The 22,322-nt window shown below is 38.0% G+C and overlaps 2 protein-coding genes across 2 annotated transcripts; one reads left to right on the forward strand and one right to left on the reverse strand.

Moving 5' to 3' along the window:
* Window positions 1-6,156: 6,156 nt before the first annotated feature.
* mrpl10 (mitochondrial ribosomal protein L10) lies at window positions 6,157-15,676 on the reverse strand. Its single transcript, XM_057825174.1, has 5 exons — window positions 15,599-15,676; window positions 13,557-13,729; window positions 13,273-13,437; window positions 6,558-6,702; window positions 6,157-6,495 (listed from the first exon to the last, which is right to left on the reverse strand). Exons 1-5 carry the CDS (start codon window positions 15,636-15,638, stop codon window positions 6,293-6,295), a joined length of 726 nt encoding a protein of 241 aa, XP_057681157.1. The 5' UTR covers window positions 15,639-15,676; the 3' UTR covers window positions 6,157-6,292.
* An 18-nt stretch (window positions 15,677-15,694) lies between these two features.
* pnpo (pyridoxamine 5'-phosphate oxidase) lies at window positions 15,695-20,991 on the forward strand. The gene is made up of 7 exons (XM_057825173.1): window positions 15,695-16,253; window positions 17,211-17,335; window positions 17,404-17,503; window positions 17,564-17,617; window positions 17,685-17,813; window positions 17,880-17,950; window positions 20,620-20,991. Exons 1-7 carry the CDS (start codon window positions 16,074-16,076, stop codon window positions 20,780-20,782), a joined length of 822 nt encoding a protein of 273 aa, XP_057681156.1. The 5' UTR covers window positions 15,695-16,073; the 3' UTR covers window positions 20,783-20,991.
* The last annotated feature ends 1,331 nt before the right edge of the window (window positions 20,992-22,322 follow it).

Below are 22,322 nucleotides of genomic sequence, written 5' to 3' on the forward strand. Positions count from 1 at the left end.
TGCTGTCATTTTAATCTGTTTGAGCGGTGCATGTGCGTTAATTGCGTCAAATATTTTAACGTGATTAATTTAAAAAACTAATTACCGCCCGTTAACGTGATAATTTTGACAGCCCTACTTTAAAGGTCTGTGCTGAGTGATCATCACATACTAAATGTAACTCGTAGCATTAGCATAGCATTTGCTTTAGCATTAGCATTAGCATTAGTTTTTTTTTTTTTTTTTTTAACATACAGTTCGTTGCATCCAGGTGGTTATAATTAATTGAAAATAATGTGCTGTATTCCTACTGAGTGTGATTTATCACCAAGTTGGCGTTGTCCTTGTAAACGCTACAGTATGTGCTTGTCTGTCAGTGTTCATTCGAAATAGTTGGAAACCTTTATTTAGTTTTTTATTTTTGGAGTAAAAATTTTAATTTTACAAATGAAAACATTACTAGTAAACGTCGACTAAAACTAGATGAAATTAGTTTTGAGTTTTCGTCAACAAAAACTAGACAAACGCATTTTGAGATGACTAAAATATGATTGAGACTAATAAGTATTATCGTCCAAAAGACTAAGACTGTGATGATAATTAAAAGGGCTGCTAAAAACAACACTGCTCTGAACATAGTGGTGCTATCATTAGCTAACTATCAGTGACGTTGCCAGGGTCTCCTGGGGCACCCCATCCCACCCATACACACAGCAAAAATGTGTTTTTTGCACACATCAATGGACAATAAATAAGTTAACAATGTATTAGGCCACAACAATAGAAAAATAAAGTCGGCAGATATATATACACCATTTTAACAGAGAAACATTTAATAGTATAAAAAAATAACACCAAATAATAAAGACTTGGTAAATGGTGTTATACTTATATAGCGCTTTTCCACCTTTCAAGGCGCTCAAAGCGCTTTACACTATCTCGCCATTCACCTACTGGTGACGCAGCACCAGGAGCAACGTGGGGTTCAGTATCTTACTCAAGGACACTTAGACGAGTTCATCAGGGCAAAGAATCGAACCCACAACCTCTGGGTTGGGGGACAACTACTCTACCACTGAGCCACACCACCCTTATTTAAAATTACACACTTAAGTTTCATTTCTTATGAAATACGCAGGGTCCAATGATAGCATCAAGTGCATTTTGCTATGGAAAATGGGGTAGAGCCTCACAAGGGGGGGTTGCTACTCCGATGTCATTTCAAATGGCCAATTCTAGTTGCTTCTGTGGAGTACATTTTGGCAGCCTTTGCGGACCCCTTTATTAACCGGAGCCCCAAGCAACTGCCTGGCTTGCATGTCCGCTAGCCCCGCCTCTGCTAATTTAATGTACCCATGGATACAATGTGGGGGGCCCGATAACCAAGGAGATAGAGGAAGGAAGTTGAGTCAAAAGGAGACATGATTAGGCAGGATGGAGCATACAGTTCACAGTATTATGTAAATCATATGTAAGTGTGAATATGTTGACATCCTTGTCTATGCTACCTATGCTTTTTCACCTTCCAGGGACTCTTTGATACTATATCTTCATTTACCTACTCATGACGCAGCATCAGGAGCAACGTGGAGTTCAGTATCCTGCTCAAGGATACTTAAGATGAGGTCATCAGGGCAGGGAATCAAACTCACAACCGCTGAGTCGGGGAACGCCTACATTACCATTGAGGCACGCCACCCTGCATGTGAAAATATGATCGTTATTATGTAAAAACATGATAATTATCATGTAAGAACGTGATAACTTGGTAACAGAATAGATTTTGACTTCGTGAGTCGTCACAGAAAAGAATATTTTTATTTTAAAAAATGACAATGTAACAGAAAACTTTTAACACAGATGAAAAATATTTTAGCCCCAAAAAATTATTTTTTTTTTATGTGCCTCAGTTCCTGAAGAACGATTTTTGACTTGGTCTTTTTTTCTGGTTATTTTTCTGAATCATTCCGTTCCCATTTTTTTGTGTGTGTATTTTTCGAAAAAGAACATTTGGTTCAAATTAAAGCTTGTCGCCAGCCATTAGCCCTGAAGATTTGTAAGTGCCTCGCCTTGGTCATTTCTGAGTAATGATTTGATTCCTAGACGCGTTTCGGATGAAACAGAAGACGGCAGAGAGCACAGCCTCATTGATGAAAGTCTCTTTGTTTGATCTTCTGTTTTTGTTCTCTCTGGACCAGCACACAGCTCACACTGGCAATTAAATGTACTTACAATTTAGGCAGTTAAAATGATCCAATCTTACGGCTTTCTTTAAATGTGTGGATCATATTTATTGTGTGTTCTCTCAAAATGTCACAATGAAAGAATAACAAGCTTGAAGGATGCACCTTAAGAGTCCTTGAAAATAAAGTGCGATTGGTTGTAAGGTGCAGCCGAGGAACCTTTATTTAAAACCTAAGTGTTAAATGACATCTTCACCTTCTCTATGGCATTTACGTGCACATTTTCCACGAACTGAACACTCTCAGGTTGTCAATCTCAGGGCAAATAATAAAACCATTCTACACAGATAGCGATGATAAACAGATCCAGTCCACTGCATCTTTTTGTGTCGCCCGCAAAATAAAATCATATGCATTTTATTTTAAAGCAAAATGAAGTTTATATCAAATTTGTGTAGTCCTCAATCAAAAAATGTGTTGAAAAAATGTAGATAACTGAATTTTCAGGTCACTTTTAGTTGATTTAGGTTCAATTCATGTTTTTTGTGTCATCTACAGGGCACTTCTTGTTGATTTTTGGGAAATTTTGGGTCACTTCCCGATCATTTTGGTAAATCCACAGAACACAAAAATAACATTTGTCACCTGCGATTGATGGCTTTTCCCAAGTACTCGTGTGTGTCCCTGAAAAAGTGGTGGAACAAATGTAAACAGGGCCCGGGTGTGCTGAACATAAAACGGGACCCACCCCCCGGGTCCAACGGGGGGGTGGGGCGGTGCTAATCGACAATTATTTATCAACGGACCCCTCAAGATGATCGTCCGGCGTGTATGTGTGTGGGGGTTGCAATTGGAATTTTTTTTACGGGCCCTCCAGACCCAGACGAACGGACAAGAGAGGGGCTGGCAGAGATATTGTAACACTTAAAGTGCCTGTGACTCAAAAAAAGAATGTTTATTTCATATTTGATGCAGTATTTTATGCTCCACAATGAAAAGGACCACTAGGATGTGTGCAGAAGCGATCGATATATTTATCCAATTTTTTGAATGAGATGTTAACGGGAGACATCACCTTCACTATACAGTTAACTATTGTATGCAAAAGGACTGTGGATCCAGCTGATTTTGCGGTTTGTTTATTTTTCCCGTCACGCCAGTCCAATGTGCTGCAGGCTTTTGCTTGCTAAACCAGGGAGAGTGGTGTGAGCCTTTCTGGGTGTCCAAAAGATCCGGTTCATTAGTGATGGGAGAAATATAATATGACCCGGAATGAATCAGCATATTGCGTTGATTCCCCTTGTGACTGTATTAGCATATTGTGATGATTCCCTTTTATGACTGTAACCTTGTTTTCCTCGCCACTTTGGCGTCTTTGTGATGTGTGATTGAAAAACATGTGTAACCCCTTTACCTTGTTTTCCTCGCCACTTCGACGTTTTTGTGATGTGTGATTGCAAAACATGTATCAAAACACGTGTAACAATGGGCAAGGGGCTCGTCATCTGAGGTAAGGGACTGACCATCTCTGATCTCACGTGATGCACCACTATAAGGGCTGGGATTTTTCCCTCTTCGGTTAGAGCCCGTCCCCCACTCACTCAGAAACCTAACAATGGCAAGACAAGATGTCCAGCCATTTTTTCTGGACTGTCCAGAAGAGCTGATTGCCGGATTTGGTGGTGCAGATGTGGACTTGTAGATGTCTTGGCCACCACCTGCTTGTCAGCGTGAATCTTGCTCAGTCAGCTGCATGATGTGCGTTGGGCTTAAGTGGTCAGAAGGCGTCCTGTATCTGTTCTGTCCTTATCTGCCCGTGTCTTGGCGCTGCAAATTCTAATCATTTCAAGACCAACTGTTCATAATATCAAATATATTCTGCAGATTTTTATTAAACTATGATATAAATGCTATTTATTTCTTATTGGGCGTGTTAGAGTAATACAAACAGTAAATACAAGATAATATTCCCTTCATTAGTCATGAAGGAAAGTTCTGGTCCACCGCAAGAGGTTGGGAAATGTTACCGAAACTTGGAATTCGGATTCCAAGTTTGAGATTGAAGGCGGCAATTTGAGTAATGTGTCCTCTGTAAAGTTCTCAATTTCTCGTCTGCAACTTGCTCAGAAAACTGCTGCTGCTCGATTTTTAACTGGTACATCCAGGCGTGAATATATTACCCCTGTGGTGTCATCACTCTACTGGTTTCCACTTCATTTGACTTTAAACTTTAACTGTTTGTTTTTAATTCTATTAACGACAGGGATCCTTCCAACTTGGAGATTTTCTGTTGAATGTTCATCCTAACAAGTTGGATCAATATAATCAAGCTTCAAAACAGTTCGTGAACATGTTTGGTTGTCAATAGGACATTAATATTACAATTTTTGTAATATTATCAATTTACAATAAGGGTCCCCTAAATACCATTAGTTAATGCATTTTTAGACAATAACTCATGTTTAAGTAACATGACAATAATTCATTTAATCCCTTATCTAACATTTATTGATATATTAACATGAGTTAATGCATTAGTTAATGCATTTTAAGACAATAACTAATGCTTAAGTAACATTACAATAATTAATATTATTGCTTATCTAACATTTATTAATATATTAATTAACATGAGTTAATGCATTAGTTAATGCACAACCAGACAGCAACTAATAGTTTGGTAAAATTAAAAATATATATAGGCCTATATAGGGTTAGGGTTTGTTAACTTAACCATTAATAATTTATTGGTTAAGGGACAGATGTGCTACTTTACAATAAGGGTCCAAAAAGCATTCAGTAATGGTTAATAAAGTTTAAGAGGGGGAAACTTAAGCATTTATAATTTTTTTAGTTAAGGGATACGTGTGCTACGCTTTACAATAAGGGTCCAAAAAACATTCAGTAATGGTTAATTAAGGTTAAGTAATACTTATGAGGTACGTTCACGTGAAATAATACCATACTTAAGGTTAGCTTATAATATATAATATATATATAATACATCAATTAACATTGATTCACATATACATTAGTGCATTAATAAATAGTTATTAATGTATACTGGTACTAGGAAGTGATTGTTATTTTAAAATGAGAAACATTTCTCTGTGAGTCCTAAATAGTTATTAATGTATACTGGTACTAGGAAGTGATTGTTATTTTAAAATGAGAAACATTGCTCTCTGAGTCCTTGGGTGATGCTAACCTAGCCTTAAGTATGGTATTATGTCACATGAACGTACCTCATAAGTATTACTTAACCTTAATTAACCATTACTGAATGTTTTTGGACCCTTATTGTAAAGTGTAGCACATGTGTCCCTTAACTAAGAAATTATAAATGCTTAAGCCCCCCCCTTAACCTTTATGAACCATTACTGAATGCTTTTTGGACCCTTACTGTAAAGTGTAGCACATGTGTCCCTTAACTAAGAAATTATAAATGTTAAGTTAACAAACCATAACCCTAAACCGATATGAGACTATATATATTTTCAATTTTACCAAACCATTAGTTACTGTCTGGTTATGCATTAACCAATGCATTAACTAATGCATTAACTCATGTTAATTAATATATTAATAAATGCTAGATAATCAATTACATTAATTATTGTAATGGTACTTAAACATGAGTTATTGTCTAAAAATGCATTAACCAATGTTAATTAGGGGTTCCTTACTGTAAAGTGTTCCCCAAATTTTGACAAACAAAATTCAAATTTTTTTGTATTTATGAGCCCAAAATGTTGGTCATATTGAAGAAAACAACAGTTTGCCCATGGAGGTTGTGTTGTCCTGAAAAAAGGACCCAACCAGACCATTGTAAACAATTCCTTCTTTGACATACAAAGGCAACATGAAAGGCATGAAAAATCAGACAAAACGGGCTAGGACCTTATAGGGTTAAGGAATGTCAAATTTAAGTTTAGTAATTCAGATTCCAAATATCGAGCCCATGCGGCATCCTGAAGATTAAAGCCAACCAAGAAACAGTCAAAAAACTCCTTTAATGAAAATAATATTAACATGACGACAAATAATAATAATAAAAAAAACCTATGTAAATCAAGGCAGCAGTTTAGTGCGCACTCCCTCGCCACGTCCATAACATGACGTCCCTTTTGTCAGGCCTCTTTACCTTGCTGCTCTACGTACTGTCGCAGCAACGCTGTCAAATGAGCGGGATGTCGTCGCATCAAGTTGGCGGTGAGCGACGCCGGCGCACTAAGACCGCCAGCTAGCTCGCCTTGAACCACGGCGAGCTTGGACAGCCTGGCGTAGTTCGCCACGCCTTGTACGCTCAGCAGAGTGCCGTCTATGCATGCTCCTAACGGGGGAAAATAGTATAATGAATTTTCGTTTATTTTTAAAAGGAAAAAAATAAGTTACCTAATAGGACCATCTGCGGACTGACTCGCAGCGTGGACAGCATTTCCTTGGCTTTGGGCTCTTCGCTGACCAAAAGCACCGTGGGTCCGATAAACAGAGGCGCCATGTTGCTATAGATGCTCCCACGGATAAAGGATCGCTTCACCTGCACTCGAGCAAGTGCAGAAATGAGGTCATTGTGAGGCAGCCACAATTATCTCATTGACAGTGATAGACGTCCAAGCATGTGGCTCTTTTTGTCATTTTTAATTTCAACTCACAGCAGGATAACTGGCCGCCACATGATTGGACATCGACCGTCGTCAATGGCACGGAAAGAGCTAATCCAATCGATTATAAGAGCAATTCTCAAGTCATAAAAACCATGGTCCACGACAGACCGTTTCTCATTGGCTGCCTCGATCGCTGCAAGCCACTCCCAGTCAAAACGGATTGGGCGTCTAGCACTATCAATTAGGAGCGGGAACCTCTTGGTACCTCACGATACGATACAAAGCTCACGATAACGACGATATGGCGATACAACGATTATCGATACATTGGTCAGGAAATCATTGTAGGATTTTTTACAACTAATAAACAGAAAATCTGCTGTGAATTGGAATGAGTTTATCACTAGCAGACGTCCAATCCATTTGAACTGGGAGGGTGGCAGCGAATGAAGTAGGGCTGCAGCTATCGAATATTTTAGTAATCGAGTAATCGGCTAAAAATTCTATCGATTAATCGAGTAATCGGATAAAACAAATATATTTTTAGGTGAAGAGCAATTATAAATATACATGAGATAACAAGACATTTCATCTAATCTTGAACCATTTTCAGTCAATGTCTTTATTTTCAATGTGTATTGTTGAAAACAGCCAACAATTGCATCTCAGATGTAACTAGAATTAAAAAAAAAGACTAATTTACTGCTTTCACTCAAAAAACCTTTAGATCTTATTAAAAAAAAATTGGCAGTGTATCAAATACTTGTTCTCCCCACTGTATATATACCTAAAAATGCTGTTACGCTTGATAACACACATCACTTAAAAGTTAGGATTTTCCCCCACGTGTTTCAATTGAATTTCTATTTGTGTCAAGCCATTTTTAAGTTCTAGTTAACTTTGAAGTTAGTCTAAACTGTAAGTCCTGATAGGATTTTGAGCAGGCTGTATTAAAGCTCATTAGGCACCAGTGCTACTTGGTGTTTTATCCAGCAATGACTACTGAGCTAAAATTGATAGTTAGCATTATTGAGTTTTTATTTTAAACCCTCATCACTCCACAACGCTATGTTATGTTAAAGCCTGTATGTAAGACACGTTAGCCACGCATCGACAGTGGTCATAATTAGGGCTGCAGCTATCGATTATTTTAGTAGTCGATTAATCGATGAACTAGTTGGTTCGAATAATCGAGTAATCGGATAAGGAACATAAAAAATTAAAATACCTGAGCTGAGCCTCGAATGATATACAAAAACAAATAGATGACGATCTGTGTCTAACAAAAGAACAATTGGCTAACTTACATAGCAAAAGTCCGCTAGCTTAAATGCTATAAAATGCTAACTTTTTTTTTTTTTTTTTTACAATGCTCCTAACAAATGGTTCAGACACATATTCCCACAAATAACGGCCAAATATACCTATAAACTAAATTATAAATGCATTAAAAAAAACACTAGCTCAAAAAAAAAACTTTGCTTACGTTGGTCTTAACAGGGAGCACTTGGATTCAGTCATGTGAAATGAGGCAGACCAGAGGGCAATATATCCACCCTGATCAATACAACTTAATACTAACACTTTCAAAATAAACCATTACAACACCACTTTAATCAAACGAATACTCGGAGCAACAAAATTTAATTCGAATATTTTTTTCTAATCGAATACTCGAGTTAATTGATTATTTGTTGCAGCACTAGTCATAATTAATAGAAACCTAGCCCTCCGCAGGGCTAACGTTACGTGAGCTAGTGACAGTAAAATTAATGTTATTTATTAGCGCTTAGCGCGCTTTATTAGCGCTTAGCGCTCTACTGCTTTAAGATGGCGGCTGTTTACTAACGCTGCCCAGACGCGGCCGAGTCTGTCATTTCGCATCTAGTTCAACATACATGTGATCTCCATGAGACTCATCAGACGCTACCTGCTATCAACATAGCATCATGCGGGCTATTATTTAGCAACGTCGGCGTCGTTTGTCGGCTGATGTAAGTTTTTTTTTTTTTGCTTCTTCCTCTACGCACGTGACATCAGCGCGTTGTCCTGCATTAAAAGTAGTCCGAGCAAAACGTGATGCTTAGAGCTGTCAAAATAAACAATTACTCAAGGTGAATAAAATAACTCTGATCAGTTTTTAAACTCGAGTTACTCAAGTTGCTCGAGCATTCGTTTCAGCTCTAGAATGAACATTCGTTCATTCGCTGCCATCCCTCCCACTTAAACGGATTGAACGTCTATGGCCCTCAGTGGCAGCCAATGATAAGCAATGACAAGCAGTGAGGTAATTTTGGGCCATTTAATGTCATTTACCTGTTGATTTTCAGGTACTTCCTGTTGATTTTGGGGTATTTTATGGGTCACTTCCTGTTTATTTTGAGTTACAGAACAGGACGTGACCTCGGAATCACCCAAATGAATAGGCAGTGACTCAAACTCAAAAGGAATGACCTGTAAATGCCCTAAAATGAACAGCAAATTACCTGTAAATGCCCCGAAAATCGGACCGAATGACTGTGAATGCTCTGGTTTTGAATGAACGAACAATCCCATTCTAAATGGATTGGGCGTCGAGCACCATCAATGGCAGCCTTAGAGTTAACTGAGGCACTATTATGGTGGAAGATTTTGGTAGCAATTTGATAGTTCCCCTTTTTTTTTTTTTAATTTTTTTTTTAAAAACATTAACACTTAATTAAAACGATATCTCGATTCTTGACAGGAGCATATCGATAACCTTTTGGGATACAAAGTATCACGATATATCACCGTTTCGATATTTTCTCACAACCCTACTATTGATAGTATTAACTACTAATCCTCTCAGTTCAAATACAGTGGGGAGAACAAGTATTTGATACAATGCCGATTTTGCTGGTTTTCCCACTTGCAAAGCATGTAGAGGTCTGTACTTTGTATCATAAGTTCTCTTCAACTGTGAGGGACGGAGTCTAATACAAAAAAAAAAAACAGAAAATCACGTTGTATGATTTTTAAATAATAAATTTGCATTAAATTGCATGAAATAAGTATTTGATACATCACAAAAATCGAACTTAATATTTGGTACAGAAAACTTTGTTTGCTATTACAGATATCAAATGTTTCCTGTAGTCCTTGACAAGGTTTGCACATACTGCAGCAGGGATTGTGGCCCACTCCTCCATGCAGATCTTCTCCAGAGCCTTCAGGTTTCAGGGCTGCTGCCGGGCAACACGGACTTTCAGCTCCCTCTATAGATTTTGTATCGGGTTCAGATCTGGTGATTGGCTGGCCACTCCAGGACCTTAAGATGCTTCTTACGGAGCCACTCTTTAGTTGCCTTGGCTGTGTGCTTTGGGTCGTTGTCATGCTGGAAGACCCAGCCACGACCCATCTTCAGGGCTCTCACTGAAGGAAGGAGGTTGTCAGCCAAGATCTGGCGATACATAGCCCCATCCATCCTCCCCTCATTTCGGTGCAGTCGTCCTGTACCCTTGGCAGAGAAGCAGCCCCAAAAAATGCTGTTTCCTCCTCCATGTTTCACATTTGGGATGGTGTTCTTGGGGTTGTACTCATCCTTCTTTTTCCTCCAAACACGACGAGCCGAGTTTAGACCAAAAAGTTCAATTTTGGTCCCATCCGACCACATGACCTTCTCCCATTGCTCCTCGGGATCATCCAGATGGTCAGTGGCAAACTTCAGACGTGTCTGGACATGCACTGGCTTCAGCAGCGGGATCTTGCGTGCGCTGTAGGATTTTAATCCATGACAGCATAATGTGTTTCCGATGGTTTTCTTCGAGACTGTGGTTCCAGCTCTCGTCAGGTCATTGACCAGGTCCTGCCGTGTAGTTCTGGGCTGATCCCTCACCTTCCTCATGATCAGTGATGCCCCACGAGGTCAGATCTTGCATGGAGCCCCAGAACGAGGCAGATTGACCGTCAACTTGAACTTCTTCCATTTTCTAATAATCGCTCAACAGTTGTTACCTTCTCACCAAGCTGCTTGCTTATTTTCCTGTAGCCCATCCCAGCCTTGTGCAGGTCTATTATTTTATCCCTGATGTCCTTACACAGCTCTTTGGTCTAGGGCCATTGTGGAGAGGTTGGAGTTTGTTTGTTTGTTTGTTTGAGCATGTGAACAGGTGTCTTTTATACAGGTAACAAGTTCAAACAGGTGCAGTTACTTCCGGTAATGAGTGGAGAACATGAGGGGTTCTTAAAAAAGAACTAAGAGCCGAAACATTTACTAGTTGGTAATGTATCAAATACTTATTTCATGCAGTTAAATACAAATTTATTATTTAAAAATTATTCAATGAGATTTTCTGGATTTTTGTATTACATTACATCCCTCACAGTTGAAGAGAACTTATGATACAAATTACAGACCTCAACATGGCTTGCAAGTGGGAAAACCAGCATAATCGGTAGTGTATCAAATACTTGTACTCCCCACTGTAAATAGGATGTGTATTACTGTCGATGGCAGTTAATATAAAAAAAAAAAAAAAAACTTATTGGCCCGAATGTAAGACGGTGGTTTTTGCATTGAAATAAGACTGAAAAAGTAGGGGTCGTCTTGTATTCGCGGTCTAGACATTATACCCATTCACGACGCTAGATGGCGCCAGATATCATTGAAGCGATGTTCTGTCATGATAGATCTCAGCTACTCTCAAGTTTAACCAGATTGCATTATTTTATTGCAATGTTTTTCCTTATTCAGATTTGTTTCAAGACTACAATTACAGATAGACTTCACTTATATGGTTTATGCAGTTATTGCAATTTTATTGTTTTATCATAATTGCATGATTTACATTTCAAAAACCAGAAGCCATTCATTTACGAGTGTGATTGCATTTTAGTTTGCATATTTAAATGTTCAGATATTAAGATTTGAATGAGGTAAAATAACATACTTTTTCTCTCAAATATATTGTTATAATCATTTGTTTCAGATGTACTGTCATTATTTTCTGTATAAAAATTAATTTGGTGTTCAAAAAGTCTTTTTGGGCCGTCTTATATTCGGGTCAATATGGTACGTTAGCGTAGTAGGTCAAATTATCCAGAAAAAATACTGTTATATATTACTAAATAGTACTATATGTTCTATTTTTATAATACTACTATATACACTACCGTTCAAAAGTTTGGGGTCTTCCCTCTTAATAACATAAGCCGCAGTACACTGGTAATATATTTATTGGTTTATTTAATTACAGGTAGTCCTCGGGTTACGACGCACTCGACTTATGCGATTTCGACTTACGACGCCGGGGTCTCGTCCGCCATTTTGTCTCCAGTGTTTTTTTTTGTTTTTTGTCACGTAAATAGGACCTTATTGTACCCCAAAGTATCTTATTTTTTTTACTTTACTATATGAATATTACCTGTTCTGTCCCCACTAAACGCAAAGCTGTTCAGCTTTACAGACAGAAAACAAGGCAACTGTGCTTTTTGAAGCTTTTACTTTCTTCAATTTGTACATTTTTTTGTATTTTATTTCCTTTCAATTTGACAATTTGTAAAGCTGTAACACACATATGTACGCTTATGTTCAAAATGACACGCATTTTAACAATAAAACACATGACACAAAACAATTGGTGTTCAAACGTCCATCTAGTCTGATCAATATGTAAATTTAGTAGATTGGTCTAATTTGCCTAACAAAAGTCTGCTAGCTTAAATGCTGTGAATGCTAACATATTTACAATTCTCATAGCAAATCGCTCACACATAACTCCATAAACTGTAGCTGTAAACTTAATAACAAATGCATACAGAAGCATATATTAGCTGAAACAACTTACAGCCTCATGCGGGCCAAACCAAAGCGCAGCTTTACTTTTTCCATGTCAGACGAGTCTGCAAGGCGACAGTCCAACCAGACCAAACCCTGCCACCAGAGGGCAGTGTATCCATCATTAAACAAAATACTGTGGTGACCATTTATTATGACATAATTCACCCACTGAACTTGTGTGTGGGAGATGTTGTACGTCACAGTCACGTGACACAGACACTTAAAAGCCATGTGCGTTCCGGCCGAGTTAGCAGAGATCCTAGCGAGTGACAAGAGACACACGAGCCGCCGAGCACGGCATCGAGACTCCATTCAACGTCTTACCGCCACAATACAATACCTTTGGACTTTTTGGATAGTTATTTTGTAGGTGTACTTAACGGGTTAATTCCGATTTACGTGGAAATTCGGGTTACGTCATCAACTCGTTCGTAACCCGAGGACTATCTGTACTTACTTATACTGCTTTAAAGTTATTCTTCAAGATTCTAACACTTCTTTTAAGAATATTTTATAGTTTAAATGGAATACAACTGTACTTTTATTACAAAAGTCATTTAAACATTTACTTCATTTAATCCTTTAAACCCACGAACAAACGGTGGTACTCGTACTTCATTTCGAGAACCACTGGATTAGAAAATTAAGAACTATGCACTGTTTGTTTATACAGTCAATTTTTCTGGCAGCTTTATTTATTTACCTCGTTGGGGAAGAACTTGACCTTAATGCCGTGCTTGTGCAACCTGTTCTTCAGCATCAACATGTCTTCAGAGGTGGAGCCGTTGTTCTGCACCACGGCAACCATCTTGCAGTCCTGGAAGACTGCAGCTAGGTCTCGCTTGAGCATCCTCGTAAAGGGGCTCTCCTAAACACAAGGAAACATTTTTGATACTTGAACCAACGGCTTTAAACTAATGGCTTTAAAAAGAAAAAAAATCCACTACAATTACGAAACAAATGATTGAAAGCGATGGCTTTCGTTACCTGCTCCTGGGAAACAGGGGTTTGCGGCCGATACGCGCCAGGGGGAGGGCCCCGTTTCGGTGGGATGTACTCCGTCACGGCCATCAGCTTCTGTTTGAGGAAGTGCATCGGTTTTCTATGGCGGGTGACGGCTTTGGAACCGTGTCGGATGCTTTGAGTCAGGGGGAGCCATCCTGCAAAAAAGATACAATCACATAACTAGCTAGTTTTGTGTTTTTTATTGACAGTTTGCAAAAATCTGATAAAAAGAGCTGAAATTAATGCTTGGAAATTTTAAAAAGTACATCAGACACACATTTTACATTACATTAACATTAAACATCCAAATATATCATAAAAGCCATTATAATGCAAATAATACCGTTTTTTTTTTTTAAACTATAAGGCGCACCTGACTATATACGTAGATGAGCCGCACTGGACGATAAGCCGCTGCTATCCTCATTGTATTATGGGATACTTACACCAAAAGATATTAACCGGTAACACTTTATTTGTCAGTGGCGTCATAAGACTGTCATAAGACCAAATGAAACACCATGAAGCTTTAAACCAATTGGCTGCAAAGCTTCAAAAAGCTTCATTTGGCCAACACTGCACCCTTGAGGGAGGCAGTCAACCTGTGCTGCCACCTGCTGTCAACACTGTTGTCGTCCAACATGCCTCCTAGCATGCGTTGCAGCACTACAGATGTAAATAACAATAAAATTCATATTCTGTGCTAATTATTTCTTCAGTTGCTGTTCCAGTGGTTTCATTAATTGCTAGTTATGGTATTTGGTAACACTTTATTTGACATTGGTGCCATAAGACTGTCATTAGAAAATCATCAATGTGACATGACACTGTCATGAACATTAATGAATGCTGATAACAAATGTTATTTAGTGTTATCCGGCAAATTATCTCACTTTTGAATGGATGTAAAAGATCCGAGCAGGACATCAATGGCATAAGTGACATCATTTGCCGGATGACACTTAATGACATAAGCATTCAGTAATGCCCATGATAGTGTCAAGTCATAATTATGACGGTCTTATGACAGTTTTATGACGCTGCTGTGTTACCTATAGTATTAACCTATTCTCTCCCATCCATTTTCACCGGAGCAAGGCCCTTCGCTCCCGGCCGTTTTACTGGATTTTGACAGATTTTGCAAGGTCCACAGAAAAGTCTGTTCTATTGCTATATAAACAGGGAACCCACCAAAAAAAAGATAATTCTTCTTTCAGCAGGAAAAAAAAGTAAGTTCATATCGTTTTCCATTATTTAGAAAGTTGCTTCAATCATAAAAAACAATTTTCAATCAAAGAAAAAAATTATTTGAAAAATAAAATTGCCCTCCCCTATTTTTTGTTTTGTTTTGAGAATAATATGCAAAGCAAATTATCTGTTCGAAAAATACTTTTTACCCATTATAAAATGATCATTTTATTGTTCATTTCATTTAATTTTTTTCAGTCTTATGACGCCTCTGTCAAAAAATGGTTACTAATTAACCCAAATAAATCAACAAATAAGCTGCACCATACGCCGCAGGATTCAAAATGAGGGGAAAAAGTGCCGCTTATAGTTCGAAAATTACGATAAGTGTTTGTTTGTTTTTTATCGAGACATAATTATGTCCGAAATTTAGGTGGAGATACAACAAATGGAAAATAATTCACCAAAATGCACTCAACCTAAATATTATAAATTACAATTCATTCGTTTTTTTCATTGTTGATTACGCAAACTCGTGCAGCTGACGTTCCAATTCTACAACAATGACGTAAATTACAGGGCGCCGAAGGTGTGTTCAAAAATTGATTTTTCATTTAAATGACAGGTGCACATTTTGGTAACTTTGTAAAATAATTCCATGTTGAGTCGTAGTATTTTTACTGGCTTAATCATAGATTTTCTTAAATACTAACTCATTATTGGCTGGCAACGATGTGCCTGTAACTTATGGAAGACCCCAAATTAAGGAAAAATACTTTTTAAATAGTCAGCGAAAATACTGCATGAAATAAAAGGTAGCATTACCGCAACATTACCTTTTTTAGGTAATAATTTCCCACACAAGGTCGCCGCCATTACTGACAGGAAACGTCTTTAGGAAGTGACGTATTAGGAAATATGCTACTTTCAGAATCATGTTGGATAAATACGTAATAGGTATACTTTTTAGTGACAGTCGTATTATTTGCTAACTGTGACTGATAAAGATTAAATATTTATGAAAATATTTTTTTTTAAATCACTAATGTCGGAATTTTTAAACAGTCCAACTTGGCCGTTGTCGTTTTACCCTTTGTGAATCTCTTTGGGACGATGTTCGTTGAACGCAGCACAATGTCGAGCTCAGCACATTTTATCGTCTTAGTCCACTTTATACTTTTTAAAAACACTAGTTGACTAAATTACTCAATCTCTTCTAAAAATGAAGCCAGTTATTCATTAACAGCTGTTACAAAACTTACATCACATTTTTACATAAATGGGAGGCATTACGTCACACCAGCGACAAGCATGAGGCGAGCAGTTTCATTGGTACAATTTGCATTATTTGATGCAAACCGAGCAACATTTTTGACGCCAGTTGCGTGTGAACGCCGAGTTTTTACGCACTTTATTCACGGAAATACGACGCTTTTCAGCTCTAATATGGACCTCAGTGACATGAGAAAGAAATACAAGGGAGACGAAGAGGTGAGTTTTGAAGAAACTGCTGCGGGGATCGTTTGATTATGCTCATTAACTCATTGGCTTCTCTTAACTGCGATAGACGTCCAATACATTTTGACTGGGACGTCGATAACCAGTGCTAAATTTATAAATTATTAGGTGCCGGAACGCAAAGCACATATGACAGTGCAGGGATGACGAGACAGGCACAGGTCCCAGAACATACACAGAAAACAACACGCAAATGCCCACTTGCCATGCTGTGGGACTTACAAGCCTCAATTTCAGATAATATCCATGGTTCAAATGGATTGGATGTCTACTAGTTGTAAACTCATTCAAATTCACAACAAAATCTTGTTTTTCTCTTTATTAATCGTTTTGTAGAATATCTTAGGTTGATTCCCTGAGCAATGTATCGATAATTGTTGTATCGCCATTTCGTGAGATCGTTATCGTAAGCTTTGTATCGCAAATCGTATCGTATCGTGAGGTACCAAGAAGTTCCCACTCCTACTTTCAAATGACGTGAATTTTTTATAAACAACATACAATTCTTCTATAGTGTAATGTCCGTAACTAAGCACGGTCCCTTTAAGAGACGCTGGGACTGGAGAGCTGTTAGGTAGTAGGAAGCAAGAGGGAGACTGGTGAGAAGCAAAAGTTAGCGGTCGAATGTGCCGGCAGTCCGGTGTTATTTTGTTGCCACAATGAAGTGGAGAAAGCCATCAACGAATCGTCTCAGTCTTTCCCCCAATTTTGGGCTATTGCAATACATTTTTTAAAAATGTTTTTATGTTATTATTTTCTATACACGAGAGGTGCCGGATCTGCCCAAATAAGTCCTGGAACACAGGGAGGCCAAAATCAAGATCCGGCACACATTAATCCCTGTCTATAACTGTGAATGGCAGTGAAATATACTCACTCATCGCTGTCAATGGCAGCCAATGTGTCTTCAATTGAATGTTTTCTCATCAGTGTTTCGAGGAGAACCAGTTGACCTCTCTGGACCCAATCAAGCAATTTGGAAGCTGGTTCGACGAAGCTACCAAATGTCCTGAAGTTGGCGAGGCCAATGCCATGTGCATTGCTACGGCAACCAAGTAAGCAACATATTCAAAACCTTGACTAGCATTTCCACTAATCTTTATTTCCCAATTGCGTGGTTCAGAGAAGGACGTCCGTCGGCCCGTATGGTTCTGCTTAAAGGTTACAGCGACGACGGCTTCCGATTTTTCACCAACTACGAAAGTCGCAAGGGAACCGAACTGGTGAGTCGCTATCACCTTCGACCTTTTGTGTCCTCTAATGTCGATGTCATCCATTTGCAGGAAAGCAACCCTCACGCCTGTCTGGTGTTCTACTGGGAGCCTTTGAATAGACAGGTGAGATTACGTTCACATCTATGTTTTCCTAACTGTAACATGAATCTAAACAGAGTTGACTCGATAGATTCGCATTGAGGGTGAGGTGGAACGCATCCCCTACCAGAGCTCCTGCGATTATTTCCACTCGAGGCCGAAGAGTAGCCAGATCGGGGCGGTGGTGAGCAGGCAAAGCACCCCGGTTCCTGACAGAAATGTAAGAAGAAACGCACTCAGTTCACGAAATGCTTTGAAACGTTCGTTCGCTCACGAAATGTTTTAGTTCCTGAGGGAGAAGAACGCAGAGCTGGAGGCCAAGTACAAGGACACGCAAGTGCCGATGCCAGACTACTGGTAAGTAGAGGTGTGATGGGGCATGTGCCGGTATGAGATTTTGACAGTATGATAACCTGAAGGCAAAAAAAAACAAAACACTCTTTCACGGTATCCGGTAATGCAATTGTAGCGCTAAAATGTGTTATTTTGAGATGTATGGGTTACAAAAACAACAACTTTTTTTCCATTGAACATAATTTTGTTTATTTTTCACAATATGCCGGAAGACTCTCAGGTGACTTGAAGTTCCGCTCTGAGACCCCCAATTTGGCCACATTTCAAAATTGTCCGATATGCATGTGTGATACATCATTGGAAAGCTTAAAATCTCAGTTTTCTGAGGGAAGAAAATTTTTAAACAGGAGGGCATTAAAAAAAAATAATTTTTTAAAAATTAAATAGTGAAAACCTAACTGGAGGTGAGAGCATGAGAAAGCAGATTTAAAGACGCTATTTTTTAATGAGATATTATCGCGTACTTACCTTGTTTCGATCCAAAAACTCCATGTAGCATGTATCACCGAATGTCAAGACACAGATTTGACTGGTCACAGCTGGATTTTTTGCCATTTTATGGGTGAAACATGGTAATATAACAAGGGTTGTGATGCAGAAATCGCAGATATCAAGGAGTGCTCGAGGTGTTCTTTTTCATATATTTACCCTTTTACGTTTTTTTTTCTTTCAAGTTTTCTTTGTTTGGATCGATTATTTATCTAAAATATCGGGAAAAATGCGAGAGTAACAAAAACAAAACAAAACAAAATTAATGCTGTCAAACGATTAAAATTTTTTAATCGAGTTGATTACTGCATAAAAATGAATTAATCGTAATTAATCGCAATTAATCGCAATTCAAACCATCTATAAAATATGCCATATTTTTCTGTAAGTTATATATATATTCTGTAAAATAAATTGTTGGAATGGAAAGATAAGACAAGATGGATATATACATTCAACATACGGTACATAAGGACTGTATTTGTTTATAACAATAAGTCAACAAAATGGCATTAACATTCTGTTAAAGCGATCCATGGATAGAAAGACTTGTAGTTCTTAAAAGATAAATGTTAGTACAAGTTATACAAATTTTATATTAAAACCCCTCTTAATGTTTTCGTTTTAATAAAATTTGTAAAATTTTCAATCAAAAAATAAACTAGTAGCCCGCCATTGTTGATGTCAATAATTACTTACACAATGCTGATGGGTGGCTGAAACCTATAAAATCAGTCGCACCCAAGCGCCAGCAGAGGGCGGCAAAACTCCATAAAACACAATTAACAAGTGGGCATTTCACTCTACTGTCATTTAAATCTGTCTGAGCGGGACATGTGCGTTAATTGCGTCAAATATTTTAACGTGATTAATTTTTAAAAAATTAATTACCGCCCGTTAACGCGATAATTTTGACAGCCCTAAAAAAAATACAATTCAGCGATAGTTATGAGGTAGATATCCTTGACTTATTTACGGACACCATTTTTTTCATTGTGATTTGTTTAAAATATGTGAGTTATTTTTTAAAGTCGTTTTTTTTTTTTAAACTAAATATTAGACATCAATTAATGATTCTAAGCTAAAAATAACAGCCATTTTGAATCATATAATTCTTTTTATGGCTGGGTTGAAACAAAAGCGGTTGCGCGACATCTGTAAACGGGGGTTTCCAGGGTAAAATGGACAAATTAAAAATAGTTCGGGGACTTAATGTGCCATGAATCTGCTATGCCAGCATATAGACATATTGTTCTATCAAACACAACAGTTGTTTTAGCTTAAAATACAGCAGTTTATTTTAACGAGGGGTGCAAGAGCAGAAACTGCTTTTTTAGTGGTGTCTGTTTTCCGCCATATATTTGCAAATTGGAACACCAGCATGAATATAATGTTAAATAAATAAAATAACAAAAAATAACTGAAATATTTTAAATCAGATTAACATAAATAGAGCTTGAAGACAAACCCACAGCTCTAGTTGCTCAACATTAAAACAATAAGAAGATTTTTTTTTTTTTGTTAAACACATACAGCGGGGCAAATAAATATTTAGTCAACCACCAATTGTGCAAGTTCTCCTACTTTAAAAGATTAGAGAGGCATGTAATTGTCAACATGGGTAGACCTCAACCATGAGAGACAGAATGTGGAAAAAAAACCCATGAAAATCACGTTGTTTGATTTTTAAAGAATTTATTTCCAAACTAGTGTGGACAATAAGTATTTGGTCACCTACAAACAAGCAAGATTTCTGGCTGTCAAAGAGGTCTAACTTCTTCTAACGAGACTCCACTTGTTACCTGTATTAATGGGCACCTGTTTTAACTCATCGGTATAAAAGACACCTGTCCACAACCTCAGTCAGTCACACTCCAAACTCCACTATGGCCAAGACCAAAAAGCTGTCGAAGGACACAAGAGACATAATTGTAGACCTGCACCAGGCTGGGAAGACTGAATCTGCAATAGGTAAAACGCCTGGTGTAAAGAAAACAACTGTGGGAGCAATTATTAGAAAGGGACCGGGACGACTGATCTGTGTAAAGGAAAGAGTGAATGGGGCCATGTATCGAGAGATTTTGAGTGAAAATCTCCTTCCATCAGCAAGAGCATTGAAGATGAGACATGGCTGGGTCTTTCAGCATGACAATGATCGTATTTATTCTTCTTCCTTCCACTAGGGGGGGCTACTTAGTAAAGCCCCATCTGATCGAGTTCTGGCAGGGTCAGACCAACAGGCTTCACGACCGTATCGTTTTCACAAAAGTGGCCGAAGACGCCGAGCTGGGCGAGCATCAGCGGCGTGGTGAGGGTTGTTGGGCTTACCAACGACTCTCCCCGTGATCGGCAAACATAACCTGGTCCTCTTTAAAATCTTCATCCTGACTTTACTTGAGTACTTTGAAACGTGATATTTCAGAAAAAGCACAAAATGTGAATAAATTTAGTATCATTTTGAGTTTCAACCGTCCTTTTGCCTTTTAATGCCATTAAAAGTGCCACTGATTGTGTGTAATAATCGATGTTTTTCCATTTGTCATGAATAAATTATCATTGCTAATAGTTGGTTTCTTTGAGTAAATTCTCAACTTCTTCCTGAAAGATCTATGAATGTACAGCAGAAAAACAAAAAATGAAATTTTGAAAACAGAAAAGAGTGTTTAAAAACAATGGGGATAATTAAAAAAAAAAACAATATTCACCAAAGCTACAATCTACAGTTAAAAAAAAAAAAAGGTGTGTCAATATTTACATTCTTGCAGTGTTGCATGACTGGTGACATGTTTTAACTGAATGTGGTTCTGTAAAGTTAACTAAGGCTGCTTTGGTAATTGAGTAATAGATTATAATAATAGATGAATATGAAATAATAAAAAAAGGTAATTGAGTAGCAAATGTTGTAAGCTTTGCTAACAGCTAAAAGTTAGGCACAACATAAATGTTTAAATAAAAAGCACTGGACGTCACTTAATCTGCACTATTACGGCTAATGTGCACATTGAGTCTCAGCTTGTTTAAGACTTCCAAGAGTTCTTTTAGTAAACGGATTACAAGTACTCAGTTACATTTGCTTGAGTAACTTTTTGAGAAAAAATGTACTTATAAGAGCAGTTTTACTAAGCTATTACTTTTTACTTGAGTAGATTTGTGAAGAACAAACGCTACTCTTACTACGCTACTTTGTGCTACACAAGAGTCGTTACATTTTTCCTCTTTATTCTACATATTAGAACTTTTTTTTTTTTAGCTAGCGGTGCCAAGAGTAGCTCTACCGATGTCACTAATGAGACGTCGCAACAATAATCACATGACTCCATTACACCAATCAGACGCAAACTTGCTGTTTTATTTTCATGCTAGCCTGTACAATCACGTGGCGTCTTTAAAGCACCGTAAAAAAAGAAGTATTTGACATTGAGCGCTGCCCTAAACATGACTCGAATCGGGGATTCAAACCTCTCTCCCAGTTTTTATTTGGCACCGATTGACCACGGAAAACAGGAGATATGATCCTTTTAATTTCATAATAGTAATTATGAAGGAACTATTCACGATTCAAACTAGCAGCTATTTTCTCCACTAGAGGACTAATAATGCTTCATTTCTGTTTTTTTCTCTCGCCAGAATTCAATGATTTTTTGGGGGGGTGTATTTCTTTGGTTTAATGCGGTTATGTAATGGGTTATTGTACAGTATCATTATGACGACAGTTTGTATTGAAGGAATCTGACCTTTTTAGCCAGACTGCTGGAATCACGCCAGCCGAACTGCCGGACCCTCGCTGGCGCAGCTCCAACAGCCCGTACCGGTGAAATTCTGACAACCCGGCCAGAACACCAAACTCCGTGCGTTCACCTTAGTCTTAACCCCTTGTACTGACTCC

This window comes from Corythoichthys intestinalis, chromosome 21 (assembly GCF_030265065.1).
Source record: "Corythoichthys intestinalis isolate RoL2023-P3 chromosome 21, ASM3026506v1, whole genome shotgun sequence".
NCBI classification, from domain to species: Eukaryota; Metazoa; Chordata; class Actinopteri; order Syngnathiformes; family Syngnathidae; genus Corythoichthys; species Corythoichthys intestinalis.